General features: G+C 35.6%; 4 protein-coding genes across 4 annotated transcripts; 2 read left to right on the forward strand and 2 right to left on the reverse strand.

Moving 5' to 3' along the window:
* The first annotated feature begins 4,713 nt into the window (after nt 1-4,713).
* LOC148167886 (uncharacterized) lies at nt 4,714-6,242 on the forward strand. The gene is made up of 4 exons (XM_088045671.1): nt 4,714-4,973; nt 5,206-5,287; nt 5,820-6,000; nt 6,050-6,242. The coding sequence occupies exons 1-4, from the start codon at nt 4,829-4,831 to the stop codon at nt 6,212-6,214; spliced, it is 573 nt and encodes a 190-aa protein (XP_087901797.1). The 5' UTR covers nt 4,714-4,828; the 3' UTR covers nt 6,215-6,242.
* Nucleotides 6,243-15,399: 9,157 nt separating this feature from the next.
* Nucleotides 15,400-16,726, reverse strand: LOC148167887 (uncharacterized). Its single transcript, XM_088046135.1, has 4 exons — nt 16,720-16,726; nt 16,455-16,653; nt 15,748-16,411; nt 15,400-15,701 (listed from the first exon to the last, which is right to left on the reverse strand). The coding sequence occupies exons 1-4, from the start codon at nt 16,724-16,726 to the stop codon at nt 15,402-15,404; spliced, it is 1,170 nt and encodes a 389-aa protein (XP_087902261.1). The 3' UTR covers nt 15,400-15,401.
* A 330-nt stretch (nt 16,727-17,056) lies between these two features.
* On the forward strand, nt 17,057-18,996 carry LOC148167888 (luciferin 4-monooxygenase-like). Its single transcript, XM_088045999.1, has 4 exons — nt 17,057-17,224; nt 17,277-17,481; nt 17,617-18,765; nt 18,813-18,996. Exons 1-4 carry the CDS (start codon nt 17,111-17,113, stop codon nt 18,920-18,922), a joined length of 1,578 nt encoding a protein of 525 aa, XP_087902125.1. The 5' UTR covers nt 17,057-17,110; the 3' UTR covers nt 18,923-18,996.
* On the reverse strand, nt 18,928-20,187 carry LOC148167889 (odorant receptor 82a-like). The gene is made up of 5 exons (XM_088046142.1): nt 19,679-20,187; nt 19,535-19,634; nt 19,398-19,490; nt 19,194-19,349; nt 18,928-19,146 (listed from the first exon to the last, which is right to left on the reverse strand). The coding sequence occupies exons 1-5, from the start codon at nt 20,185-20,187 to the stop codon at nt 19,102-19,104; spliced, it is 903 nt and encodes a 300-aa protein (XP_087902268.1). The 3' UTR covers nt 18,928-19,101.
* Between the last annotated feature and the right edge of the window lie 3,458 nt (nt 20,188-23,645).

Raw genomic sequence — 23,645 nt, forward strand, 5'->3', positions numbered from 1 at the left:
GTACGGTCGCGATGGGGTTATTTTCTTTTCTCGGTTTGTTTTTGGCTTTTTGCATATTTTTATTTATTTTTTTAATAGCCGATGTTTGTGACGCGGAGGAATAATGTTGACTGTATGCAATCCAATGTGCGTTCCGGTTACCGGAGTCGGACACGGATTTCTGCGCTACGCTCCGGAGTGCGAAACCGTACCAACACGCTCCTCCCCACCATTCATCCCTTATCACTGCACCCCCACTACGAGACTTCGTCACCTGTTGACAGTATTGCATTCAGCTTTAGAGCCGAACGGATGTTGGAAGGGGTGGTTTAAATTATTCATTTTGCTTGGAGGGACGCTGCTAATGAAACTGAAAAAACACGACTTTAAATGCTTGTTAGTCCTGTAAAAAATTCGCTTTTACGTCTTCAAAATTTGGACTGTTTTCTAGTCAAAGCTTTATATTAATTATTCCCTTATTTTATAATTGTAATTCCAGGTAATTTTCCTGGCCATATATTTGAACTTTTGACCACAATAAACACAGCCAAATTACATTCGTCTTCTGGAGACAGTTCCTCAAGTTTACGTTACGACCACCGGGATTACTTCTTTTATTGCGCAGTTTATGGGTCCACCTCACGTCACTTCAACCCCCTTAATAGTTTAGACAATCGTAAATCCCCTAAAAACTTGTCCATCAACAATGTAAGTCCCACAGGTGGTCAAAAAACTTATTTATTAACAGATTTATGTAAGTCGTGGAAGAAGGCTTAACAAGACCCTGAATTATGGATGCTGGTTTTTCGGTCGCCATCCATCAGGATTAGCGCTAGCTGACGTCACATTCGTAATTTGGGTTGTCTACATATCAGGCGTTTTTCCTTATCGGGAATGTGCGGAATTCCTCTAACTTCGTTAAATCAGCCTTCGACGTTTCAGCATCCGAAAAACTTTCCAATTACATTTCAAATAAATGCAGACCACCTGTTAAAGTCACGCACCCTACAAAGCACCTTCAATTATTAAATCAAGTCAATTAATAGCGCACTACGCTTAATTGATGTTCATTAAACATAACATCCTCCCGTCTCCAGGAGGAGAATTTATGGGAACTGAAGCGCTCGGAATGAATGAATAACGGGCGAAATGAATGAACAAAACAAAACCTGATTAATTGACCAATTTGCGTCCATCACGAGACCTCCGGAATCGAGTTAAGGAAAAATCCGGATAGGAAGGGATGATTACACATGTTAGGGGTCAGGGAGATCCCGAGGGATGTTTGTATAGGCGATGAAGTGAGATTCTCGGCTCGGAACTGACATCGGGAACGCTGACCACTGACATTTGTTACATATTTAATCGAGTTGAATTGACCCAGGGGTGGTCTAGGCTATTTGAACGGGGCGATTTCAGTTGTCGAAGAATGGTGGATGCGCCGGGTCAAATTTGCGTCGAAAACAAATCCTCGTGCCCAAGTTTACAACTCTCATAATTGTATAATTGAATCTGGTTAATAAGACGTTCATTCCACCCCGGCTGAAATTAATCCGTCGTGTGCGTGTAACTTTATCAATAACTCAATTATAAGCGGAGATTTATTAGGTTGGTGGAAATGCGCCAGTCACCGCAACTACTTTCGAGTTTCATAGAAATAGTCAGTTAGGAAAATTAGATGCCATCTTGTATTAACAAAGCGATATCAGTCAAAACAATGAGAACAGACGGTTCAATTATGTTTTTTATCATCCGCAACGGAACGAATTAAGTTTGCGGTTTTCCGCTTTGACTTGAGAATACAGCGCGATCAGTTTTTCGCAAATTAAATCGAGCAAAAGTTCCATTGCCACTTTTCACGCCAACAATTTTAATTATTCGGGCGGTGGTGGAAAAAGTGACCATTTTCCCAAAAGTTGGTTCATCTACAAGTGAAATGACCCAACTTTCCCGTGAAAGCTCCGACGAGCTCAAATATTAGTTTGATTTAATAGCCTCTCAAACCGTTCCGACAATGGATGCATTCCGAAACCTATTTGCAGTTAATCTGCCAATTATTGGATTATAAACACGTTGATTATTCTATACCACGAACGCCGATATTACATCGACAATAGCATGTGACAAGTCAGGATTCCGGTCGAATCAGTTTTGTGTTGATAACGCTTATAAACCACTGAAAGCTCGCTGGATAAATACAGTTCAAATACATATTTTTTGGGAGCTTGAAGCGCAGATTTAATGGAAACGTCATGCAAACGCCATTTTTCAAGCATGAGTTATTTGCTTGCACTTTTTTATTTGGCGGCGGAGTAAAAGTGAAATATTTGGAGCGATGGGATTGATAAAATGCGACAAGTATGAAAATACTTTCCTAGCCCGGCGCATCCACCAAATTTAAATTCTGATTTCATAATTCCTACAAACTACCACTTTCTCTCAAAGCCCTCTTCCGCCTTATTTAAATCGAGGCAAAACCCCGCAAACACCTGTAAATGACTCGACAACAGTAAACTTGGAAATGTTCATGACAAGTTCAACAAAAGTCTTAAGCTGGCTTTAGCGCACTGTAACGTTTAATTTATTATCCATAACGTAGTTGCGCAATCCTTTCTTTGAGGAAAAATCCCGGAGAAAACACTCGTTTAACAAGAAAGTTGTTTTAGAACCGGCTGATCCCACGATCGACCGTAATGGGCTGCATTGTGTGGTCATTCAAGGTCCTGAAAGAAACACGGCAACGAACCTTTTCATGAATACATCAGCGTGGCTTTTCAGAGTCATCGTTACGAGGAAAGTTTAGATCAAAGCGATTTTTCTTCGTTATCAAATCCAAAGCGCTGCTGAAAATTGAAGTGCATTCGAATAAGTAGGCAACCAACAATGCGGTTGTTGCGTCATCTGCTGGGAAACGTAGTAGAAAATTGCCCAATAACTTGGAGAGTACGGAGAAAGAGATTGACGATTAGTCCTTTAAATTTGACAATGAGTTTTGACAGAGTCGCGTATTTGAGTAGGCGGAAATGCTAGATTAAGCGATCTGGAGCGACGGGCTTTATGGGATCACGTTTTCCGATAGGAGATTACTGAATATTATGCATCCAGAAAACTGGACGAGAAGTTGGAAGCGAGTGTTTCTAAATATATGGTGGAATCGATAGCAGCTTAGACTGAAATTAAAAAGTTTGCTACATTAAACAGTGCAGCTGACAAAACGATTTATTTCTTAGAAAACTCGACTTCAGAATTGTTACTTTTCTAGACGTTAACTTAGCGAGAATTGCCTAAAAAATTGTAGAGCAGACCATTTTTTTGGCCACAAACAAATTTTGGGTAAGAGTGATTTTCAACTTTTATTAAACGCGTCTGAAAGATTTTAGTTTTTCCAAGATTTTTTAGCTCAACACAGCGGAAATTTTAAAGACAGCAAATTATTACTTTGTTTCTGTTGCAAACTTGAGCAAATTTGCCTTTTAAATGACTAAATTCCACGTTTTATGAATTTTTATTATTTTATGTTGGTACGTTTTTATTTATTTCTCATTTCTCCCGAGCAGGTAATAAACGTACTCCAATATGAAAACGTTTCACATTATTACTCCTTTCGCCCTCCTCGAGAAATTCCAAATAGCACAGAAACAATTTTTGCCACAGACAAATAGCACTGTCAGGTAAATTCTGTGTAGGCAGATAGATAGGGTAAGACTTTCTCTCAACTTCCTTCCGGTTCCGGTTTTGTATCTGTTTATCGCCCCAGTTTACACCGTTTTGTCTGTGTTGTGTTTTGTCCGTGTAATTATGACTCGTGAATGAAAAGTTGGATAAAAAAAAACGAAAGTTTAGGCAACCAATTATTCCTTTTTTGTACAATATCCATTATTCGGATTAATTCTATTGTCCCTGGTCATGACGCAGCTTCCGTCTACTTCATCAAATCGGAAACCGTCTCGCGATGGAAAACTTGAGAGAATCATCAAATATCCGAAGATATCGAGAATACGAATGGAAGTTTTCAGTAATAACAATAGGAAAAGGTAAGTCGTTGCACAAAAGCACTGGCGAGGTCTTCACGCTGTAATTCGATAAGTAGAGGAGAAATAAAGATGTCGTAGTACCAGAAGACTCTCATTATCCGCCTTCGTTTCTCAAGTCACGGCTTTGTTAGACTGTTTGTCTTATGACGTACTTACGGAAGTTTGCTTTTTGGAAATATTGACTTTAGATCGCGGGCTAAATTACATTAGGCGACTTTTCCATCTGGCTATACTCCAACAACTCCAACAGTTGTTTTCATTGTAGATTGATACGGTCTTGGGGAATTTAAGATTTAAAAAATTAAGGTTTCCGCCGGAAGCCATTTGTTCCAGGTAAAGCCCGGAATGACCTAATGAGGCTAATGGAGATTGCAGGATTTGGGGAAGTGGAAGATTATTAGAATTACCGAAAAAAGTCAGAATTGTGTTCATAAAACCACTGACTAATACAACAAACACGAAGTCGATGATTTCAGCGTTCTTGCAACCATAATCTCGCATTACTCTAATTAGCACATTTATAAAACTGGAAAACAACACTGATATTTGTTTATTCAAACTACATCATTAAAACAAAATTTATGACCTGCATCCATTTTGGTTTGTTTATTCGAATAATATTTATTTCTCTGAAATTTATTCCTTGTAAAGAATTATTACTCATTTCTAACCAACTAAATTATTCATAATGACGCAATGATGATGACGGGTGACGTCATATTCCCCGGCGTTGCCTTCAACCAACTAGACTTCTATTCGAATTGAACGTTTCGAAACGGTCGGTTTTTAATAAAAGTGTTGAACGTTACTGCAAAATGAAGTGGAAAAACGAAATACCAAATAAAACGGAATTCATGAAAATCAACAGTTTTAATTTCATCGAATGCGAAAAGTTTCATAGTGAACTAGTGCACGAAGAGAATGCGGAATGGAGCCGGCAACCGGCGGTGGTTGGGGGTGGTAAGTTGAGGCAAACTAGTTTGGGATTATCTCTTTGAATTTTTTACTGAGTAAATTGCGATTTCGATCTACATTGCGTGGTTTTACGGTACCACGCGACCTTGAATTGCATTCAAACGGAGGAAAATGTCGCACTGATTTGTCAGAGTCAATTCTACTGATAAGATAGTAGTTTATATTATGAGTCGTTGCAAAATTGGGTGTTTAATTGTTGTAAAAACTTTTGTTTAAGGTCAGAGAAAAGAGGTTAAAGAAACAAGAAGCCACGATAACGCAGCTGTTGCTACACAACTAGAGGAGAAAAACAAAGAACGGTAAAATAAATATAATAATATTATTGTTTGTTTTACGAAGGTGATAAGAAAAGCAGTTTTGTATTGTTGGTTGCATATGCTTCACCATCGTTGAAAGAAATTAGATTGTATTTCAAGAAACTTGTTGGTAACTCTGCCTGTCATCACAACTACCAACTTAGAAAAAATTTCAAAGTCCACTAGACGTCAGTGATGGAAAAATATAACCTTTTACGCGTGACATTTTAGATTAATGACTTATTGACACACAGTGTGCAAATTTTGCATTATTCATATCGAAAACTGTCGATAGTGAATTAATCAATTACAAACTGAATGATCAATTTGAATTATTAGCTCCCGAACAGCACGCTTTTTTTAAGAATCCTGATCTGATAAAACATCCAATTCACGTTTATAATTTTGATACAAAATCGTTTCATATAAATTATGTACACGTTTCTGGTTGTATAAAACCAAACACGTCAACAATTCCACAGAAAATCATTACAGCGAATTTAAACAATACCGATATGAATATTTAATTTTTCAGAGCCATGAGCGAAACCATCATTCTCTCTCAGTCAAGCACCGACTTTTTGGGCTCAGCTCCCAAGAACTACATTACTAAATGCTTCATCAAACCTGTGACAACTCCGGTCTGGTATACTGAGTCTTTATTTTTAACAATCGGCTCAACTAAGCGGAAATACGACGAGAAAATTTACTTTAAAGTAAGAAGGTGCGGTTGTTGTAGTCACTTTTTCACAGAACATGTTTCAGGAGAAATTTGTGCCTTTTAAGTGGTCCGAAAGTATGACTACAGAAGTGAAAACCGCCCCAAAGTGTATTTATTCAGAGTTTGTTGCTCCAGTTGAGGATTTTAGGGATGAGGTACATGTCATTTCGTTGGAAGGACAACAAAGGGCGCAATCTACTGAACTGTGATTTGTAAATAAACGTTTTGGTTTGAAAATTGCGGTTTTATTGAAGTGGAAGACGATGTGAGGTAGATAACCAGTTTTACACTTAGCGGATGCTGGTGGTCTATCAGAGGATACTGATAAAGACAATAATGTCATCTGTTCGGGGGGTCGATCAAATTTGGGAATCTGTTGGCAGCGCTGCAAAATCGTGATTTAAGATATGGACAGCTCTAAATTTGCAGTCAATAAATGGAATGATGATATCATGTGAGCTACAAAATTTTTGTTTAGGGTAGGCCATGAAAGAAACAGACAAACATAGAAGTCATGTCGGAGTGAAATTTTGTTTTTGATATAACCTCAATTTTTTGATGAAAATATGTAACATGGAGTGCGGGCACTACCCAAGGTTCCTAAATTTAACAGGTTTGCTCGTTACTAAGGCTGAAACTTTACCCCCTTTTGGTTGCTAGGGACGTGCGACCATAAATGACGTCACAAGAAAGTTCTGTCAATCGTTCAATTGTTCTGTGATGTAAAAACATTGCTGATCGTCATTGTTGTTTAACAAAGTTCTTGTAGAAACATCAGAGTGTTAAATATTGCTGTTTTAAATAATACTACCAATGAAAAAAATCGGAATTTAAAAGAGCTTTCCGATGACGTATTCGCGCCAGGTCAAGAGGCCTGCTTCTATTGGCTCAAAACTTTATAGCAAACCTGTTAATTTTAGTAATCTTGGGCACTATCGCCCGTAAAATATGGAACCTCCCACTCTGGAGGATCAACAAACCGTGCCGGTCCCTTTAAATACCATTGAAAGAGTTGTTTAGATGCAGTATTTAATTTTTTTTTGTATTGTAGTTGGGTTGCAACTTCTTAAAATGTATTGCTTTAATGATAATTTTGATAAGTGAATGGTAAATGTTTAATTTCAGCCAGAATACAAGCTGCTATCTCTATTAATTTTTGGTATATTTAGTTAAATTTTGATAAAAGCGTAAAGTTCTTTTTTTAGGGATATTTATATGCAACTTGCAACTTTGCAAAGGAGGATACTAAATACAGCAGATATGGCAAATTCAATCTATTAGGAATTTTAAAATAAAGCTATTTTCTTGTAATTTACTTCGCGTTGGGAATATCTCTAAAAGTTAGGTATTATTCCAAGAGAAGTCGCTTAGAATCGAATTTTAACTTCATTTACACCAAATGAGGAGTTTTTAAACGAAAAATTTCCAATTTTTATTTGATCAAATACAGTTCTTTTAAGCAGTAATACATTGTATAATAAGAATTGGCGAACCAAAATGAGCCATGAATTCTTTAGTACATACAATGTTGTCTATGCTCTCTTACACAATTTTCAACCACTTTCAACTTTAAATTTTGAGTTCCCATTAAGTATAATTTAATGCGAACTAAAAAATAAACAAGATCATTTATTTAGCAGAAATGAACAAAATAATAATATTTCATTATCAATTATTAACGATTAAATTTAAAGATTTTAATATTTAAAAAAAATCGAAATAAGAATTTTAAGTTGAAATTTTGTAAGGGATGTATTCTGAGTAACTTTTCTTAAAAATCGAAGATGTCCAACACCAAGGAAAAGTTCACTTTATTTAAAAACTCGTGGACAATCTATCATTTTCAAATTCTTTCTTCTAAAATTAAGAAAGATAAAAGCTTATTCATTTAAAGTACAAAGCAATGTATTATTTTTTTGTCTAATCTGCAGATATTTCTATTTTATTGTAATTTTTATCGTCAAGCGACAAACGCCTGTAATTTTTTTTGCGATTTTTAAAATATCAAATTTGGAAAGACGTCATTTGTTGGCGTTTTTGGACCACTAATGACGCCAAAATTGTCTTAAAATAAACAATTACTACTCAATGGCAGTATATATAATACATATTAAAAGATTTCAACCCACCATAGTAAAACACAGTCAAAAATAATTAAATTCTGCATCTAAACAACGCTTTCAATGGTATTTAAATGGACCGGCACGGTTTGTTGATCCTCCAGACTGGGAGGTTGCATGCTTTACCGGCGGTAGTGCCCGCACTCTTAAGAGAAAATGTATCGAGTCTCCCTCCAGAATCAATAATGTATTGAGAACTAATTGAAATTAAATCAAATGACAAATGTCAAAACTACTGTCAAATTTTTTCTCGACTTACGTAAATTTTGTCAAAGGTTACCCTTTATAAAAATTTTGTGGATCACACGTTATAATTATTGTTATGTCTCCTTGTGTGTTTTTTTTTATTACATTTTAACGGATTCGGGAAACGCTGATCTCTGATCTCTAAATCTATTGGATTTTGTTTGAAAACTTGAAATAACAAAAACCTAAACGTCAATTTTTCTATTACTCTTTAATTGAAGCGAAAAAAACAGTGTAATGTGTTTATTGTACCTATGATGGCCATCAGAATACTGATGATGCGATAGATAGGTATGTTTTATAAGCATTTACACATTGCTTGTGATCTTTATGTGCCGCTTAAACGTAAGTTAAAATCTAGTTATCCTACTTGGTTTAACTCTATAGTTATTAAATTAATTAAAGAGAAAAAACTTGCTCATCGTAACTTTAAGAGGTCTAATAACCCTAACGATTATAAATTGTTTTCTGATTTACGAAAATTGTGCAGAATTCATATTAAAAAGGCCTATGATGAGTACTTGTACCAGGTTGAAAACAATCTTATTATCAATCCCAGTCACTTCTGGAAGTACGTAAAAAGAAAATCAAAATCTAGTCATGTTTCATCACCAATAAAGAATAGAGATAAAGAGTTCACCTCATATTCCGACGCTTGTACTTGTTTTAGTGAATATTTTTACTCCATGTACTCTGACGCTTCTTGTTGTGACTTTAATATTGCTTACGATCACGATGTTAATATCAACATTGACCTATACATAACTTTTGAAGATGTACTTACATCATTGTCTGGTCTGAATGTTAACAAAGGTCCAGGTCCTGATAAAATACCTCCAATTCTATATAAAGAGTGTAAACAAGCTTTAGCACTGCCATTACAGATCATTTTCAATATTTCTTTATCCGCTGGTCAATTTCCATCCTTATGGAAACAAGCTTACGTAGTTCCTGTGTTTAAATCTGGGTCCAAACGCAATGTTGAAAACTATCGTTCTGTGTCTATCCTGTCAACACTGTCTAAGGTTTTTGAATCTATTGTTTCGAAGTATATCTTTTCTAAGTTTAAAAACATTATTTCCATAAATCAACACGGATTTTTTGGCAAGCGCTCGACAATCACTAATCTATTAAGTTTTACGAATGTAGTTATTGATGCTATCAGTGAGGGTTTAGAAGTACATACAGTTTATACAGACTTTAGTAAGGCCTTTGATAGACTTAATCATAATTTGCTATTGAAAAAGTAAGCAGCATACGGTGTTTCGGGAAGTATTCTTAAATGGTTCAGGTCCTACTTATGTGGCAGGTTTCAAATGATTAAGTTAGAGTCACATATCTCGGATAAATCACATGTGCCTTCAGGTGTCCCTCAAGGATCTATCTTGGGTCCTCTGCTATTTGCAATTTTTGTAAATGATATTAGTAGAGGATTTATTTGTAATTTTGAAATGTTTGCTGATGACTTAAAAATATATAATGTAATCAATAATGTCAGTGACTGTATAATGATTCAACATGATCTGTTAGTCTTATCTGAGTGGTGTAAAAATAACTCAATGTTTCTTAACTGCGACAAGTGTCATGTCATCAATTTTAGACGCAAGATTTATCCTTCTATGCCTCGTTACACTATCAACATGATCTTACAATTTTGAAAAGAAGACACCTGTTCAAAACGGTTCTAATAACTTACTCACCTTTAAAGATCTTCGTTGTTTTTCTTAAACCAACTTCCAACTGGCCCAAGGCACTTTGCATGAAACTTTACACACTTGTTTCATAAATGCTCACTTATGCTTTTGTATTGATTTTCTATTGCAAATAATTAATTCTGATTTCAAAATCATCACAAAACTACACCGACACTCGCGCATCTGCAATTAATCATGACGTCAATAGAGTTGCCAGGTTAAAATTTCAGTAATGCCACATGCTTCTAGCTTAAAAATTCATAGAAATTCTCTAGACACTAGGAATTCCATAAGTCAAAACATTTTGGAAACTACAAACAAAGAAAATGTCTTTTTTAATTAATAATGTACTGTAGGTAAATAGGTATTGTTATGTAGAATAGTACCTATTTCGTCAAAGCATCATTTCGAATATTTTTTACGAAAGCCTTCATTTTCAGTTGCCAGACTGTTATAAACCTAATTTCCCTGCTGAAAATTTTTTTCACAGTTGGTTTAGCTTGCAAATGTCGACCCAAGGTCGATTTTGAAATTTCCATCGTTCCTGTTGCAAATGTGGCAATTGAGGTGTTATGGAATTGAGTTTCAGGGTACAAAAGTCGAATCTGAGAAAATTTTACTTCACTTGGACTATCTTGAAGAGCTCGCACTAATAATTAAAGTCCATTTTTTTATTAAAAAACCACCAACACCGCACTCTCCCAGCACTTTCCAACCGGCAACATCGTCAATGGTGACTTTTGGGTGATAAAATCAAATAGGTTAGCTGCCTAATTGACAATTTGATTACACAAAACGGCCTTTCAGGCTGTGCCTAGTCTTTTCACTATTAAATAATTTGATTTGCAATCCAACAGGCTGTAAAAGAAACGTTTTTAACGGAAACACTGCCTAATTTTCAGAAATGTCAAAAATTTGACAACTATTTTCGCACCAAAAATCTCCCTAGGCAACGTTGCCGGTTGTAATGCAGGGGAAGATTTTCAAAAAAAACGGACTTTGGGTAACTTTAATACACAGCAAATTTCACATCAAAATGGCAAATGTCAAATTCTGGGAGACAAAGATGCCAACCTTGTCATCTCAAAATTTCCAAACCTAGTTAATTCATTAAGGCCCAGTTTCATAATCAAATTAAAGGCGTCTTTTTTAAATTTAAAATTGTGTTTCATAATCGGACTTTAAGGGGATATCGAACAAATTTCAGTATAGGACAAATTCAATGTATTTTTCCAAACACGATTACTCGAAAACTATTTGAGTAAATTGCTTTCTGTTTTTTGCATATGAATCTGTTCAACGTGCACTATGTTGAATGCTACATATAATTTTTGTAAAATGATTCTTTAATGACTTTTTGATTAATTAAATACGAAAACTTGGCTGAAAGCGAAATAATTTTTAGCATTCCACATGCGTAGGGTGGGTTTCACCAACCGCAGTTAAATAACTTAACTGTCGAATAACGCTATTTTTTAAATAAATGTGACAGCTGTCGTTTCACCAACTTCAGTTAACGTTTATTAATCAAATAAAACCACAAATAAACTAACTGGGCAAAGTCGGTCGGTTAAATCAAAGTTAAATCAAATTCAATTTTTTGTGCAATGGATCCATTTTCTGTTTTCTAAATCTCAACTTGTATATAATAAACACACATATTTTATTTGTATTACAAGCTTTGTAGGCATAGATTTACAACACAACTGCAAATATTCCACCTTTTGCACTATCGACCTCCAAAAACCTCGGTCTGTAACTACTTCCATCCACTCTTTCAAGATCCTCCTCGACCTTTTCTAACCATCGTTTTCTTAGTCTCCCTTTTCTTGTTTTACCTATCGGTCTCCTGCATAAGACTTGCTCATGGTAGAGTGCATACACACCTCTTGGTTAATTCTTCTCTGCCATCCCAAAATTTACATTTCAACGTAGCTTTTAAACTTCCCTATTTTCAGTTTCCCTTTGCAACTCTGGCTTTTAGTTCTTTCTCTTCTTTCCCCTCTTTTCATACTTGGACTAGATACACGAAGTCTTCAACATCTTCAAAAATATATTTTCTATTAATTTCGCCGCCTCTCACTTCACATTGTCCAGCTCATTCTCTATCTGGACTCGCTATCACCATGTATTTTGTTTTTTTCTCATTAATTTCCAGTCCAACTTCAAATACTTCTCCTTATTCTAATTTTCTTACCACCCCCTTTAGCTCTTTTTCCGATTTAACTAACACACAGACATTTATAAAGCGATTCGTCAACCCAAACTTTCCTATCAATTGCTTGATTTCCTCAGAATTTAGGACCACCATTTTGCCAATAATGCAATGTCGTTCGCAAATGCAATGCACTACCTCATTTCTTGTTTCTACCAGCGTCATTCTTGTTAATCTTACTGATTTTTTCGGTATTACCAACTGTAGCATTGCGTGATAAACTTATTCTCTCTTGATACAGACATAACAAGGAGTTTTGGTATAATTTGTTGACTGTTTTCAAAAACGTAAACTTTTATATAACTGTCAACGATGGCACTTCAATCACACTTCAATGTACACTCTAGGCAAAAATAACACTCTAGTTAACTATTCGTTAAATAATAAACCAGACGTCAAAATATTTTGGTGAAACAAAATTTTACTTAACTGACAAATAAAATTTAGTCATGACAATTCTGAATTGACAACTTGTAAATACTTTGATGTTTTAAACGTCAGTAATGACAATGACAGTAATGCACAGACTACACTGAAATTTTTGAAACGTCAAAAAAATGACGTCTAAGATTTTGTGTCCGCGACTGTATTTTGATATTGTAGAGGTGCAAATATCTATTACATAACAAGCAAGTACGGAAAGTGACCAATTTCGCACGAGTGTAAATGTAGACGCACGAGGCGCCAGCTGAGTGCAGATATTACACGAGTGTAAGAAAAACACTTTCCGACGAGTTATTTACACTATTTTTCGTACGACCTTCCATAGAAACCATAAGTCTTGACAATAGTTCATTTTTTATCTATTCTAAATATCATTTTTCTACGACCTCATATCAAAGTGACGTAAAGTGACGTATTCCACATATTTAGATGGTTAAGGTTTTTGTACATCAATTTATACCTTATTTCAATTGATAGCGAGGCCCCCATTTTAGTGTCAACGGGTATATAAACCTCATTTATTTTGAATACCACATTTCAAGGTCATTATTCGTCGAAATTTTGGGACTGTACACGAAATTTGACAGAATTTATGTATTGGGTTGTACTGTGAAAGGGTAGTTTTACGACTGTATGTTGGCACTGGTGTTGTCATCATCTTGTCATCAGATGACAGACACTTGACAGAAATAATAACAACGATGAAGTTTATCAATTTTCGATGAATTGCATTACAAATAAAGTGGTATTGCGTTTTATTCCATTGTGATTAAAAGTTTAGGACTTTAACTTCACAACAAATTAGGTAGACGAGACATTTATTAAGGATACAAATGTAGTGATGCTATTGTTTACAATGAACAGTTTGAAATGTGATAATGCCTGTTAATACAAATTAGGAAGTTCTGAATTTTGACAAAAACTTGAATAGTTGCATAGTTTTTTGTTAAATCTAGAAAGTGTAAAGTAGCTCGATATACGAAATGGTTATCATCATCAGCAAGTTCTTCTAGTTCGTTGTTCGTAATGAAGATAGTACCAGCAGTACCTTGGTCGTAATTTCAAAAAACAGTCCTCGTTTTTGTAAAAGACATCGCCAGTGTCAATAGATGATGTGTTCAGTACAACAATAAATGAAAAATAATGCTTTTCTTTAGGCGCACTTGCCTTGACTGTATTTTTTCTACTTGTAGTTAAACTCGGGATGTGGAATGGCTCTACCGTGGATTGTTTTTGAACCAACTTATCAGAGTGAATACGCGAAGTCTACGTGAAATTACATAAAATTAAAAACTTTTCAGGTTATAGTAAACAAATTTATTTTGACAGTGCCCCACTCCACCCCCAGTTTAAACGTATTGCCAACGGCCGCTAATTACCCTAAAGTCTACATACACTGCGCGCTCACATACACCTTCCGCCACTAAAATTTGCACGGAGGTATAGGTTCTTAACAAGGAGTATGAGTGAGCAGTATATTGTACATTGCTAGGAAATTTTGGAAGAGTTGGTGCCACCTGGAATGTAATGATGTAGAGGGGGATGACATTGTCAAATTCAGAAATCTGTCAGTTTGTGCGAATGGTGCGAACTTGGCGAAGGGATTTATTTACTTTAACCAATTAATTAGAATTGCTAAAGTTGCTGGTTTTCAAAAAGTGAACTGAAAACGCTTTCATCAACGAAACAACAAATTATGACGGTGCTGTCAAAGTGATTGCAGACAAGGTCGGCAACTTTTGGTTTATAAAAATGTCCCTATAAAGTACACTTCTCCACACAATTTTTTGGTACAGTCCCAAATTTCGGGCTAGGTTTGACATTTGAACCTCGCTAAGGTTTGAAATGAAGAATACGAAAGTAAAAGTCACTAGTGGTATATGAATATACCCGCACAGACCTGTCAAAACTGATTTGTCAGAAACGACCTAACCAATTCATTTTTATCATTATGCGTGTTGTTTTACAGTGAATCGTCTAGATATTTGAGACAAAAATTCAAGAGTTACATTTGTATTTGACAGGTCTGTGCGGATATATTCATATCACACTAATGTCTTTTACTTTCGGAAGTGGATGTACGAAATCATCAACTTTCGGAGTCATTTAACCGTATGGAAAACGCCACTTTCATATGAGGTTGTAGGAAAGTATGTTAATTACAGTTGCGGATTTTGTTGCTGTTTCAAAATCGTGGCTTCTAGAATTATAAAAAGTGTTTCAAATGCTATTGCTCAATTACAACCTGGGTACATTAACCAATAACAATAGGTAAATGGAACTAGCTGCACAATTTTTTTTTGCCATAGCAAGATTTGCCAAACTTATCGGAGCCATTGATGGAACGTTAATTCTTAATTACACAGAATTCAAAAGTGAAGTATTTCTTTGTTTTTTTGTCCATACTGTTTTGCTTTACCTTTATTACTCTTTTTTTTTTATTTTTTCCTATAGTTGCTGTTTTTGTCACCATTTTAATTTTTTCTATCTAGCATTTCTTTTTTGTTCAGTTCAAGACTTCAAAAGTGCCAAGATGTGTCAAAAGGTAAGAAAAACACGTCAAAACATTAATCAAATAAAAGCAATAATCATAATAAATATGTATTTAGAATTTTATGAAATAAAAATGGTGAAGGCGCCTGTTTCCAGTAGGTGCCAACTCAAAACAAAACATTATTTAATCACTACTAGCCCCCTGTTTTTGAAATTGCAACAAGACGATTACATTCATCGCCGTAGACCCTAAAAGATTATACAGAGTCTTGTAATTAACCGTTAAGAATCCTCCAACACTAAATTTAATTCGCCTCTGACTGACTTGTTCCGCTAGCCTCAAAAGTTCGTTTCTCAGTGCTCGTTCGTGTCCACATTTCGGCGTCACAGGAACATTCAGTAATAACTTGTAACAGATTGTTGAAGTCCTTCTTACTTCATGACCGGCTGCTGTGCAAGACACTGTCACCATTACACCAAAAATCTACAAAACGACAGTTAAATGGGTTCAATTCGAAATATCGACTTACAGTGAAAATTAAGCAGAAATTGATGTAGACTAGAAGAATATAAATGACACTGATCTCGGTTTTTAGTTTGGCTCTACCACTAGCGTAGACTAGAAGCAAGTAAAGGGTATAAGTTGTATGAACAACACCGATGAAAAAAACTCCGAAGATCTGAAAACCGTAGCATTCATTGAAGGAATCAATGACGTTACACAGTTGATTATGGGCATCCAAGTATCTTGTGAGTACAACTGGCTCATTCTTGTCAAGAAAATCTTTCACGAAATGAACAAGTGAGGAATTAAGAGCTGTAATTTTGTAATTAATAGACACCGCGTAGTTAGAGATGACCAGTACTGCCAAAGCCATGATGTACTCATTTAAGTAGTCTGGAACTTTTAACAAGAAATTTCTGTTGAATGCCACAACACCTATGAATATGTCGTAACCACACGCAGTGAACAAAAAAATGTGAACTGCTACCAACTGAACAGTTATAAGTCTTTGGCGCCGCTGCAGAAGTTTCTTACTATGACCATCCATCAAGTAATCCAACTCTCTTAAACTTGCGAGAAGTGTCGTCACGGTTTTCTCTTCCAAAAAATTCCTCTTTACGATTTCCACAACGCTGAATAAAGTTAAAAGTGCTAAAGTGACGACTTCGAATAAAAACACGCATTTGGAGCTGTAATTTTCTTGGTGTGCGAACTTGTTAAACTCGGACCAACAGCAAAGGGCTAAAACTGTGGTTATAACAAGTAGTGGGTATATTTTGCACCACTTTGAAGTTGTGGGGTGGATGGCGCAAATTCGGCCAAATGTGGCTAAATGGTTGAAAACTGCATCTTCGGTATATCTTAAGGAAATTTGGTTTTTGACAGTGCGTTTGGTGCGCATCATTGTTGGGAACTTGGAGTAACAACGTGTCTAATGAAAAAAAAACACTTTTAGGATGATTGGTGTGGGGAGGTGAGGTGTTTTAATAGTATTTACATAACATTACTTGTCGTTTCATGAAAAACAACTTACGAAATTGCGTGTTTACCTCTTAACAAGTGTAAACAAAACGGCAAAAAAATAAAATTTTTAATGAAATTTTGTGTTGAGAGATAGTTTTAGGTAGGGTAAGTAGATAGCCTTTCAACTTTTATTCATTATTTTTTTTTAGTTAAAAATACACAATGCATAATCAGTTTCTTATCATCTTGTTGTCAATCATTAATTGCTTATAACATTAGAATAGTCTTGACTATTAAAAGAATTTATTACTTTTCCATGTCAACGTTTTAAAACAGACTTTGAACATTTTTTTGTTTTGTAGTTGTGATAAGACCAACTCTGTTGGTAAACTACTCAGTTGAGTGGCGCCTGTTATTAATTCAACATGAGTGATAGAACCATTTTAGGTCCTCCTGATAATAAACAACTCCCGAAGACTTCACTGGGTGTCATATTTTACAATGCGTTAAAAAAATGGGATTCTAATAGAGTTGCAGTTGTTAGTGCATTCCTGAAGATTCTACTTCCAATAATAAAAATCTTATTTACAGGTGGACACAGGTAATAAAGAGATAACTTATGGAGACTTCCTGCGGTTATCAGTGAAGGTGGCAAAAAAACTCCAGTTTTTAGGAGTGAAAAAAGGAGATGTTATTACGATAATTTCTCAGAATCGATGGAAATCCTTGGCGAGTGCTGTCGCTGGATTTTACATTGGGGCCGTTGTGAATCACCTCAATCACGATTATAGTGCCGGTAGGTGCAAATTTTTATTATCTAAAAGTTTTTGTATCAACATGTTTTAACATGGTTAAACGAGTTCAAAGAATGTGTTTGTACATACATACATAATTTAATAAACTTGTGCAAACAATGCGAAATTGTCCTCAGGTGAACTGAAACACTTTTTATCCATCTGCCGCCCCGCCGTGATCTTCTGCTCGTCGAAAACGCTGAAGAGTCTTCTTCCCCTCCAGGAAGAAGCGTTCTACCCTCCTCACGTCGTAAACTATGAGAACGACGAGTCTTCAATCTGTTTCGACGACTTTATTGCAGACGTCACTGATGATTGTACTTTTGAACCTGTTGAGCTCAATCCTGAAGAAAGCGTCGCTTTGATTCTAACTTCTTCAGGAACGACGGGTCTTCCAAAATGCGTGCAGCTCACTCATGCTAACTTTCGCATCACCATGCTTTATACTGGTGACGAAAACTTTCTTGATATTAACGAAACTGATTCAATAATTGGATTTTTGCCATTCTTTCACATTTTTGGTAACGCGCTGGCTTTAGCAACTGTTTTGTATGGAGGAAGATTGTCTATTTTGGAGCAGTTTGTTTCGGAGCGCTTCTTGGAGATCCTTCAGGATCAGAAGGTGACGAAGTTGTTTGTAGTACCACCGATTCTCCTGTTTTTAATCAAACATCCGTTGGTGCAAAAGTACGATCTTAGTTCTATCAACGACGTGTTAGTAGGAGCTGCTCCTGTCACCATGGAGTTGGAGACGATAGAAAAGAAATTGAATGTTAAAAGCGTGCGTCAGGTGTACGGAATGACTGAAGTCTGCGGAGGCGCCACCATAACTCCAAAAAATATAAGAAAGCAAGGATCTACAGGGAAAGTCACCACAAGTCACGAAATCAAAGTATGTGACCCGGACACTGGTAAAATCTTACCACCCAGAGAAGTCGGGGAGTTACGTATAAAAGGCGGAGGAGTCATGAAAGGTTATTTGGGGAACGACGTTGAGACAGCCAACGCTTTTGACGAAGAGGGTTTTGTAAAGAGCGGCGATCTAGGATATTACGATGAGGAAGGATATTTCTACATTGTCGATCGTTTGAAAGAAATTATCAAGTACAAGGGCTTCCAGGTATCTCCGAGCGAACTGGAAACTCTTTTGATTCAACACGAAGCGGTGAAAGATGCAGGAGTTGTAGGGAAACCTGATGAAAGAGCTGGAGAACTCCCGATGGCGTTTATTACTAAACAACCCGGTAAAGAGGTGACAGAGGAGGAACTGATGAAATTTGTTGCCGGTAATTTTTACTTTGATTTGATTTATTTATTGTTGTGGCATTTTTAGAGAATTTGTCGGTTCAAAAACATCTGTATGGAGGCGTCAGATTTCTGGACGAGATTCCTAAAAACGCGAGTGGTAAAATCTTGAGGAGGAAATTGCGAGAAATGGTGTAAATAAACAAACCTTTGTTTTATGTTTCCATTGATAAATACATTATTGATTGTGATTAAAATCTTCGATAAATAAATTGTCTTTGTTGCTTATTGAATCAAGAACATGATCCTGAGGGGATTATCGGTTTAACAAAGCCGACACGTGTAAATTGTCCCCAATTAATCTGCGCAGTTTTAAATTAAGAAGTCAACAAACAGAAGATGGAGTACGAAGTTTTGATGACCTAGAATTTCCCCATTTTTCTAAGTTTTCCACTTGAAGCTACATTACCGAAACAAAAAGCGGAAACGAGAGAACCCCAAAAGGACCGGCGCTGATAAAGAAAATCTTCTGCGTCCTTGCAAGCATAAAAACTACGTCTTTTTGTGTGGTAACATCAGCCTTGTACCATTTTGAAAACCACAACGCCGTGGGTACAATTTCGTTCTAAAATAAAAGTCCTCAAGTTTTCTCATTATGTGTTTTCTTTTATACCGCATTTAGAAAGAGTTGTCCTCCGAAGCAACCAACAAACAACGCCATGATCCAGCCAATGAAATGTAAAATTCCCGGAATTACATTAATGCCCTTAAAACTTGATCGTAACGAAATATTAAAACTGTAGCTCTTACATCAGCAATCTGTTTCTCCAAGCATGCACAAATAGCGCCAGTTAGAAGAAAGTGGCCGAACATACTGTTGAAAAATGCGTCGTGCAGTCGAGCAGCGAAACTAAAACAAATTCAGTCGTACCAACTTGTTCCTAAAAAACTTACTTCAGAACTTCGGAGTGATAGGAAATACATTGTTTAAAGCGGGCGCGTTGTAGTTTATCATCCTCCGGATCAAAGCAGGTGGCAATTAATCCTTTCAAATGATTTAATCTCAACACGATGTGTTGTCCAATTTCTAAAGCGTTAAGTGAGATGTTGAGAGGTAATTTTAGAACTATCTGAACACCAACTAGAAGATAAATTTCCAATAAGTAGAAGACAGGTGGACAATCGAGTTGGGAGGGAATCCAAGCCGGAGCAATGAGTCCGCAGTATGTTCCTTTCGATCCTAACTTTTCTAGAGTTTTCTTGCAATTCTCTTTATCCAAAAACTGCACTAATGCGTACAATAATATTGTCATAAAAACGTACACATTGAAAAAAGACGTGTAAAAATTCAATCGTTTGTCAAGTTCGTCGAATCCTGGCGGTTTTCCAAACCGCTGAAAATTCGACAAGTCGCGAAGAAGAAAAGCTATTTCTTGGCGATTTCTCAGATAAGCAGAAGCCATGTAGATTGATCCATACCCGGCAATCAACAATGCAATGTCTTCAGGATTAAACGGTTCATTACCTACAATTAAAAATCAGACTGAAGAAACAATATCGTTGTCGTGCCTGTAAAAACCAGTCCAACATGAATCGTTACGAGTAAAGTAGGAATCGAACAGATCACATAAAAGCAGAAAATTCGCCATTTGAATTTATTTCCTGGATTTAATTCGTGATCAGGATCTGGCCATAGCAAGCAGACTTGCAGAGTTCTTCTGCTGGCACGACAAATTCTTATAGAATTATTTGACTCTCGCATTGTCTTCAAAGAGACTGCTGAAATTGAATCGAAATGCACCCAGAATAATTTTACGGAACGTGTAATTTTCGAACGAGTGTGCAATTATGTGGGCGATGAAATCGATACGACTCAGATCGTTATTTTCTTGGTTTTATCGGGGAGTCACGCGATGGATGGTACAGATGCAGTGTGAAAAAACGAAGAAAATAACAAAGGAGAGTTATTGTTAGACAGTCAATTGAAGGATTATAAAATTCTATAAAAACTGCCGAAAATACACCTAATTTTTGTTATCTTAATAATCTTGTTATCAATCCATCACTCTTAATCATTTCTGTATTTTTAACTAATTCTAACTGGAAATCCCCTAAAAATAGGAATACATACACCATCTTGCTTTTCCTGTCTTTAGTTTGGGCCATTTGCACAAACTTTTGATAAGTTATCGCAAGTCTAAGGCCCGTATTCCTAGTCAGTTCTCAAGTCATTGCTTGAGTCGAACTTATTGAATAAGTCTGTCTTATTCAGAGTACTGTTCCATAGTTGCAATATAAGTATGACTTGATTACGAAATGCTTGTTTCTTATTTCTTTCTTTGAAATAAGTTTTTCTTGAATAAGTCGAAATAAGAAGACGTTTTGTATATTGACGTGAAATAATTTGTCAAATATAAAAAGACTGGTTTATACAATTTTACCGGAGAATTGTGCAGTGATTCCTGAAGGGAAATCGCCTTGTCATATTGAAATCTAAGCCTATTTTGCGTTCTCCTTTCAGAAATTCGAGTATAGGTTCTCCGTTAATATTGATTTTCTTCAGTTCTAACCCAAAAAAAGAAATGCCATTTTACAAAATATTAGGAGTAGTTAATAAACTTATCATTTTGTCTGTTTTTTGGGATCTCTAACGCTAATAAAATGGTAAATAATAGTTTATACAATGTAGGTATACATTTTTGCCTGCATTAATTACAGTCGACTGTCGATAATTTGAATTACTGAGTAGTTTGATTTAGCAAGTTTTGTTTCTTTTGAAATCATTTTTCTACAAAATTTTGGTCGAATAAGAAAAATAAAATTTAAATACAGAGAAATCGTTAATTTTTGCATAAAACTTTGCCTCTTTAATCCATCATATCTCAAAAAATTGAAGACAAGGATTTTTTTTAACATTTTTCCGGTGATCTATGGCATTGTCCGATGATACAGTTTCACGGTGGTGCGCGACTTTCCGGACACCTGTATAAACATAAAACAATAATTAAAAATGTTTTGCTGAATAATCATGACAAAAAACAACAAGAATTTTTTTAAACCTTTTGGAAAATTTTGAGTTATAAAGAAAGAAGTAAAAGTATCTGTTCGAATTATCAATCAATTCTTCTCGTTTCCAAAAAAAAATCGTTTTATCGAGTAATAAATTCACATGGTTTGTTCGAATTATAGGAGCCAAGCGTTTATTTCCAATAATCGGAAAATTCGAATTATCGAGAGTGGATGGTACTATAGCATCAAAATGCTCTAGAATACTAGAATAGAAATCTAAAATGTTAAAGACTGATACATGTTTAAGTTTTTAATTTTCATAATTTTATAAGACATTATAACCAAAAGAATTACTTGTATTTCAATGTAACCGTTGTAAATTTACAAAAAATTTCAAAATTGTAAGTGCATGCAAGATTTGTGGTCCGCATTTAGAAATATAATACAACTTGCGATAATGTGCACGATTTAACGTAACTATAAATACAATCGACTGAAAAGTTTTAAGTTAATTGAACAATAGACCAAAAATTAAAAAAAAATAAGTTAAAAGCAAATGCTCAAGCTGTGACTATAAAACCGTATGTGCTTGGAAACTTATTCATTTAACTTAAGACACGACTATGAAACATAATAAGTTTCTCTTCAAATAAGATTTACTTCATTAAGTTTTTTCAAATATGAACTACTTGTGTGGCGATTATGAATCAATAACGTCGCCTTAAGCATGCAAATAAAATCGACTTGATCAAGCAATTGCTTAAGCAACGACTATGAATTCGGGCCTAAGTAATTTATTTAATTTGTCCTTAGGTAATTAAAATTATTATTAATGAAAAAGAAGCTAAAGACGCCGGTCAGTTCCCCAGGCAGGTGGTAATAATTTGAAGATCCACTACTATTTCCTTGTATATTTGTGGCAGTGCTCTGATTAGTGAAGAGTGGTTTTTGACGGAGGGGCACTGCGTCGCAGAGTACCGTTAATACAGGGTGAACCCAAATAAAGTGCAAAAATTAAATTTGTACCACAATATCAGGCACGGCAGTTTGAAATCGGGACCAAATTTCGCGTTCCAAATCATTACCGTTTCCAAAAAAAATGTTTAAAGTTTTTAACAGAAATCGCTGTGCGCCACTGTATCGTTGGGATAGGCTAATTTCAATGCCAATGTCAGTCCAGACCATTAAGAAGTTGGGAATAAAAACGCAAATAAACAAGTGGCAAAAATGCCTTTATCGGAATTCCAGTCAGTTTCGCAATAATCATGTAGAGCAATATGGATTTTACAGTGCCAAATTGTTCAAATTTGGATTATTTTCTGTTTAGTTTTTTGTTTCTTAAAAAGTGTTGTGATCAATCTAAAATTATAAAATGTATTTTGTTTACAGGTAAAACTGCATTTACGCGTGATGATATTGTAGATTATTGATAATTTTTTGTAATAATTTCAGATAACTTTTTTATTATTTTCTTTCTAATTAAATTTTTAGTTTGGTCCACAAAGCAAGTAGGAAAAATCTCCAGCCAGAAGTTAGACTGAAAAAACAAAGAGGTTATCGTGCCTGTAAAAACCAGCCCAACATGAATCATTACGAGTATAGGAGGAATCGAACAGATCACATAGAAGCAGAAAATACGACATTTAGGATTATTTCCAGGATTTAATTCGTGGTCAGGATTTGGCCATATCAAGGAGAATTGCAAAGTTCTTCTGCTGGTAAGACAAATTCTTATAGAATTGTTTGATTCTTCTATCGCCTTCAAAAGGACTGTTTAAATTCAATTGAAATGCACCCGGAATTTCACGGTGGATTGGAACATGTAATTTTCGAACGAGTGTGCCATTATATGGGCGAAGAAATCGATGCGACCTATATTGTTATTTTCTTTGTTTTATCGGGGAGTCACGCG

Source organism: Gnatocerus cornutus, chromosome 9, assembly GCF_029298725.1.
Source record: "Gnatocerus cornutus isolate USDA-ARS CGAHR chromosome 9, icGnaCorn1.1, whole genome shotgun sequence".
NCBI classification, from domain to species: Eukaryota; Metazoa; Arthropoda; class Insecta; order Coleoptera; family Tenebrionidae; genus Gnatocerus; species Gnatocerus cornutus.

Excerpts from the sequence above, each read along its gene's own strand:
- LOC148167886 (XM_088045671.1), top strand. The coding sequence starts at position 4,829 with ATGAAGTGGAAAAACGAAATACCAAATAAAACGGAATTCATGAAAATC. Across the intron at positions 5,288-5,819 it reads GAGGAGAAAAACAAAGAACG|AGCCATGAGCGAAACCATCA; the intron begins GTAAAATAAATA and ends TTAATTTTTCAG. Across the intron at positions 6,001-6,049 it reads ACGAGAAAATTTACTTTAAA|GAGAAATTTGTGCCTTTTAA; the intron begins GTAAGAAGGTGC and ends AACATGTTTCAG.
- LOC148167887 (XM_088046135.1), bottom strand. Across the intron at positions 16,412-16,454 it reads CACAGTTTTAGCCCTTTGCT|CTCCAAATGCGTGTTTTTAT; the intron begins GTTGGTCCGAGT and ends AGAAAATTACAG. Across the intron at positions 15,702-15,747 it reads ATTTCTGCTTAATTTTCACT|ATTTTTGGTGTAATGGTGAC; the intron begins GTAAGTCGATAT and ends GTCGTTTTGTAG.
- LOC148167888 (XM_088045999.1), top strand. The coding sequence starts at position 17,111 with ATGAGTGATAGAACCATTTTAGGTCCTCCTGATAATAAACAACTCCCG. Across the intron at positions 17,225-17,276 it reads ATTCTAATAGAGTTGCAGTT|GTGGACACAGGTAATAAAGA; the intron begins GTTAGTGCATTC and ends TCTTATTTACAG. Across the intron at positions 17,482-17,616 it reads CAATCACGATTATAGTGCCG|GTGAACTGAAACACTTTTTA; the intron begins GTAGGTGCAAAT and ends AATTGTCCTCAG.
- LOC148167889 (XM_088046142.1), bottom strand. The coding sequence starts at position 20,187 with ATGGCTTCTGCTTATCTGAGAAATCGCCAAGAAATAGCTTTTCTTCTT. Across the intron at positions 19,635-19,678 it reads TATCACTCCGAAGTTCTGAA|TTTCGCTGCTCGACTGCACG; the intron begins GTAAGTTTTTTA and ends AATTTGTTTTAG. Across the intron at positions 19,350-19,397 it reads GACAACTCTTTCTAAATGCG|AACGAAATTGTACCCACGGC; the intron begins GTATAAAAGAAA and ends CTTTTATTTTAG.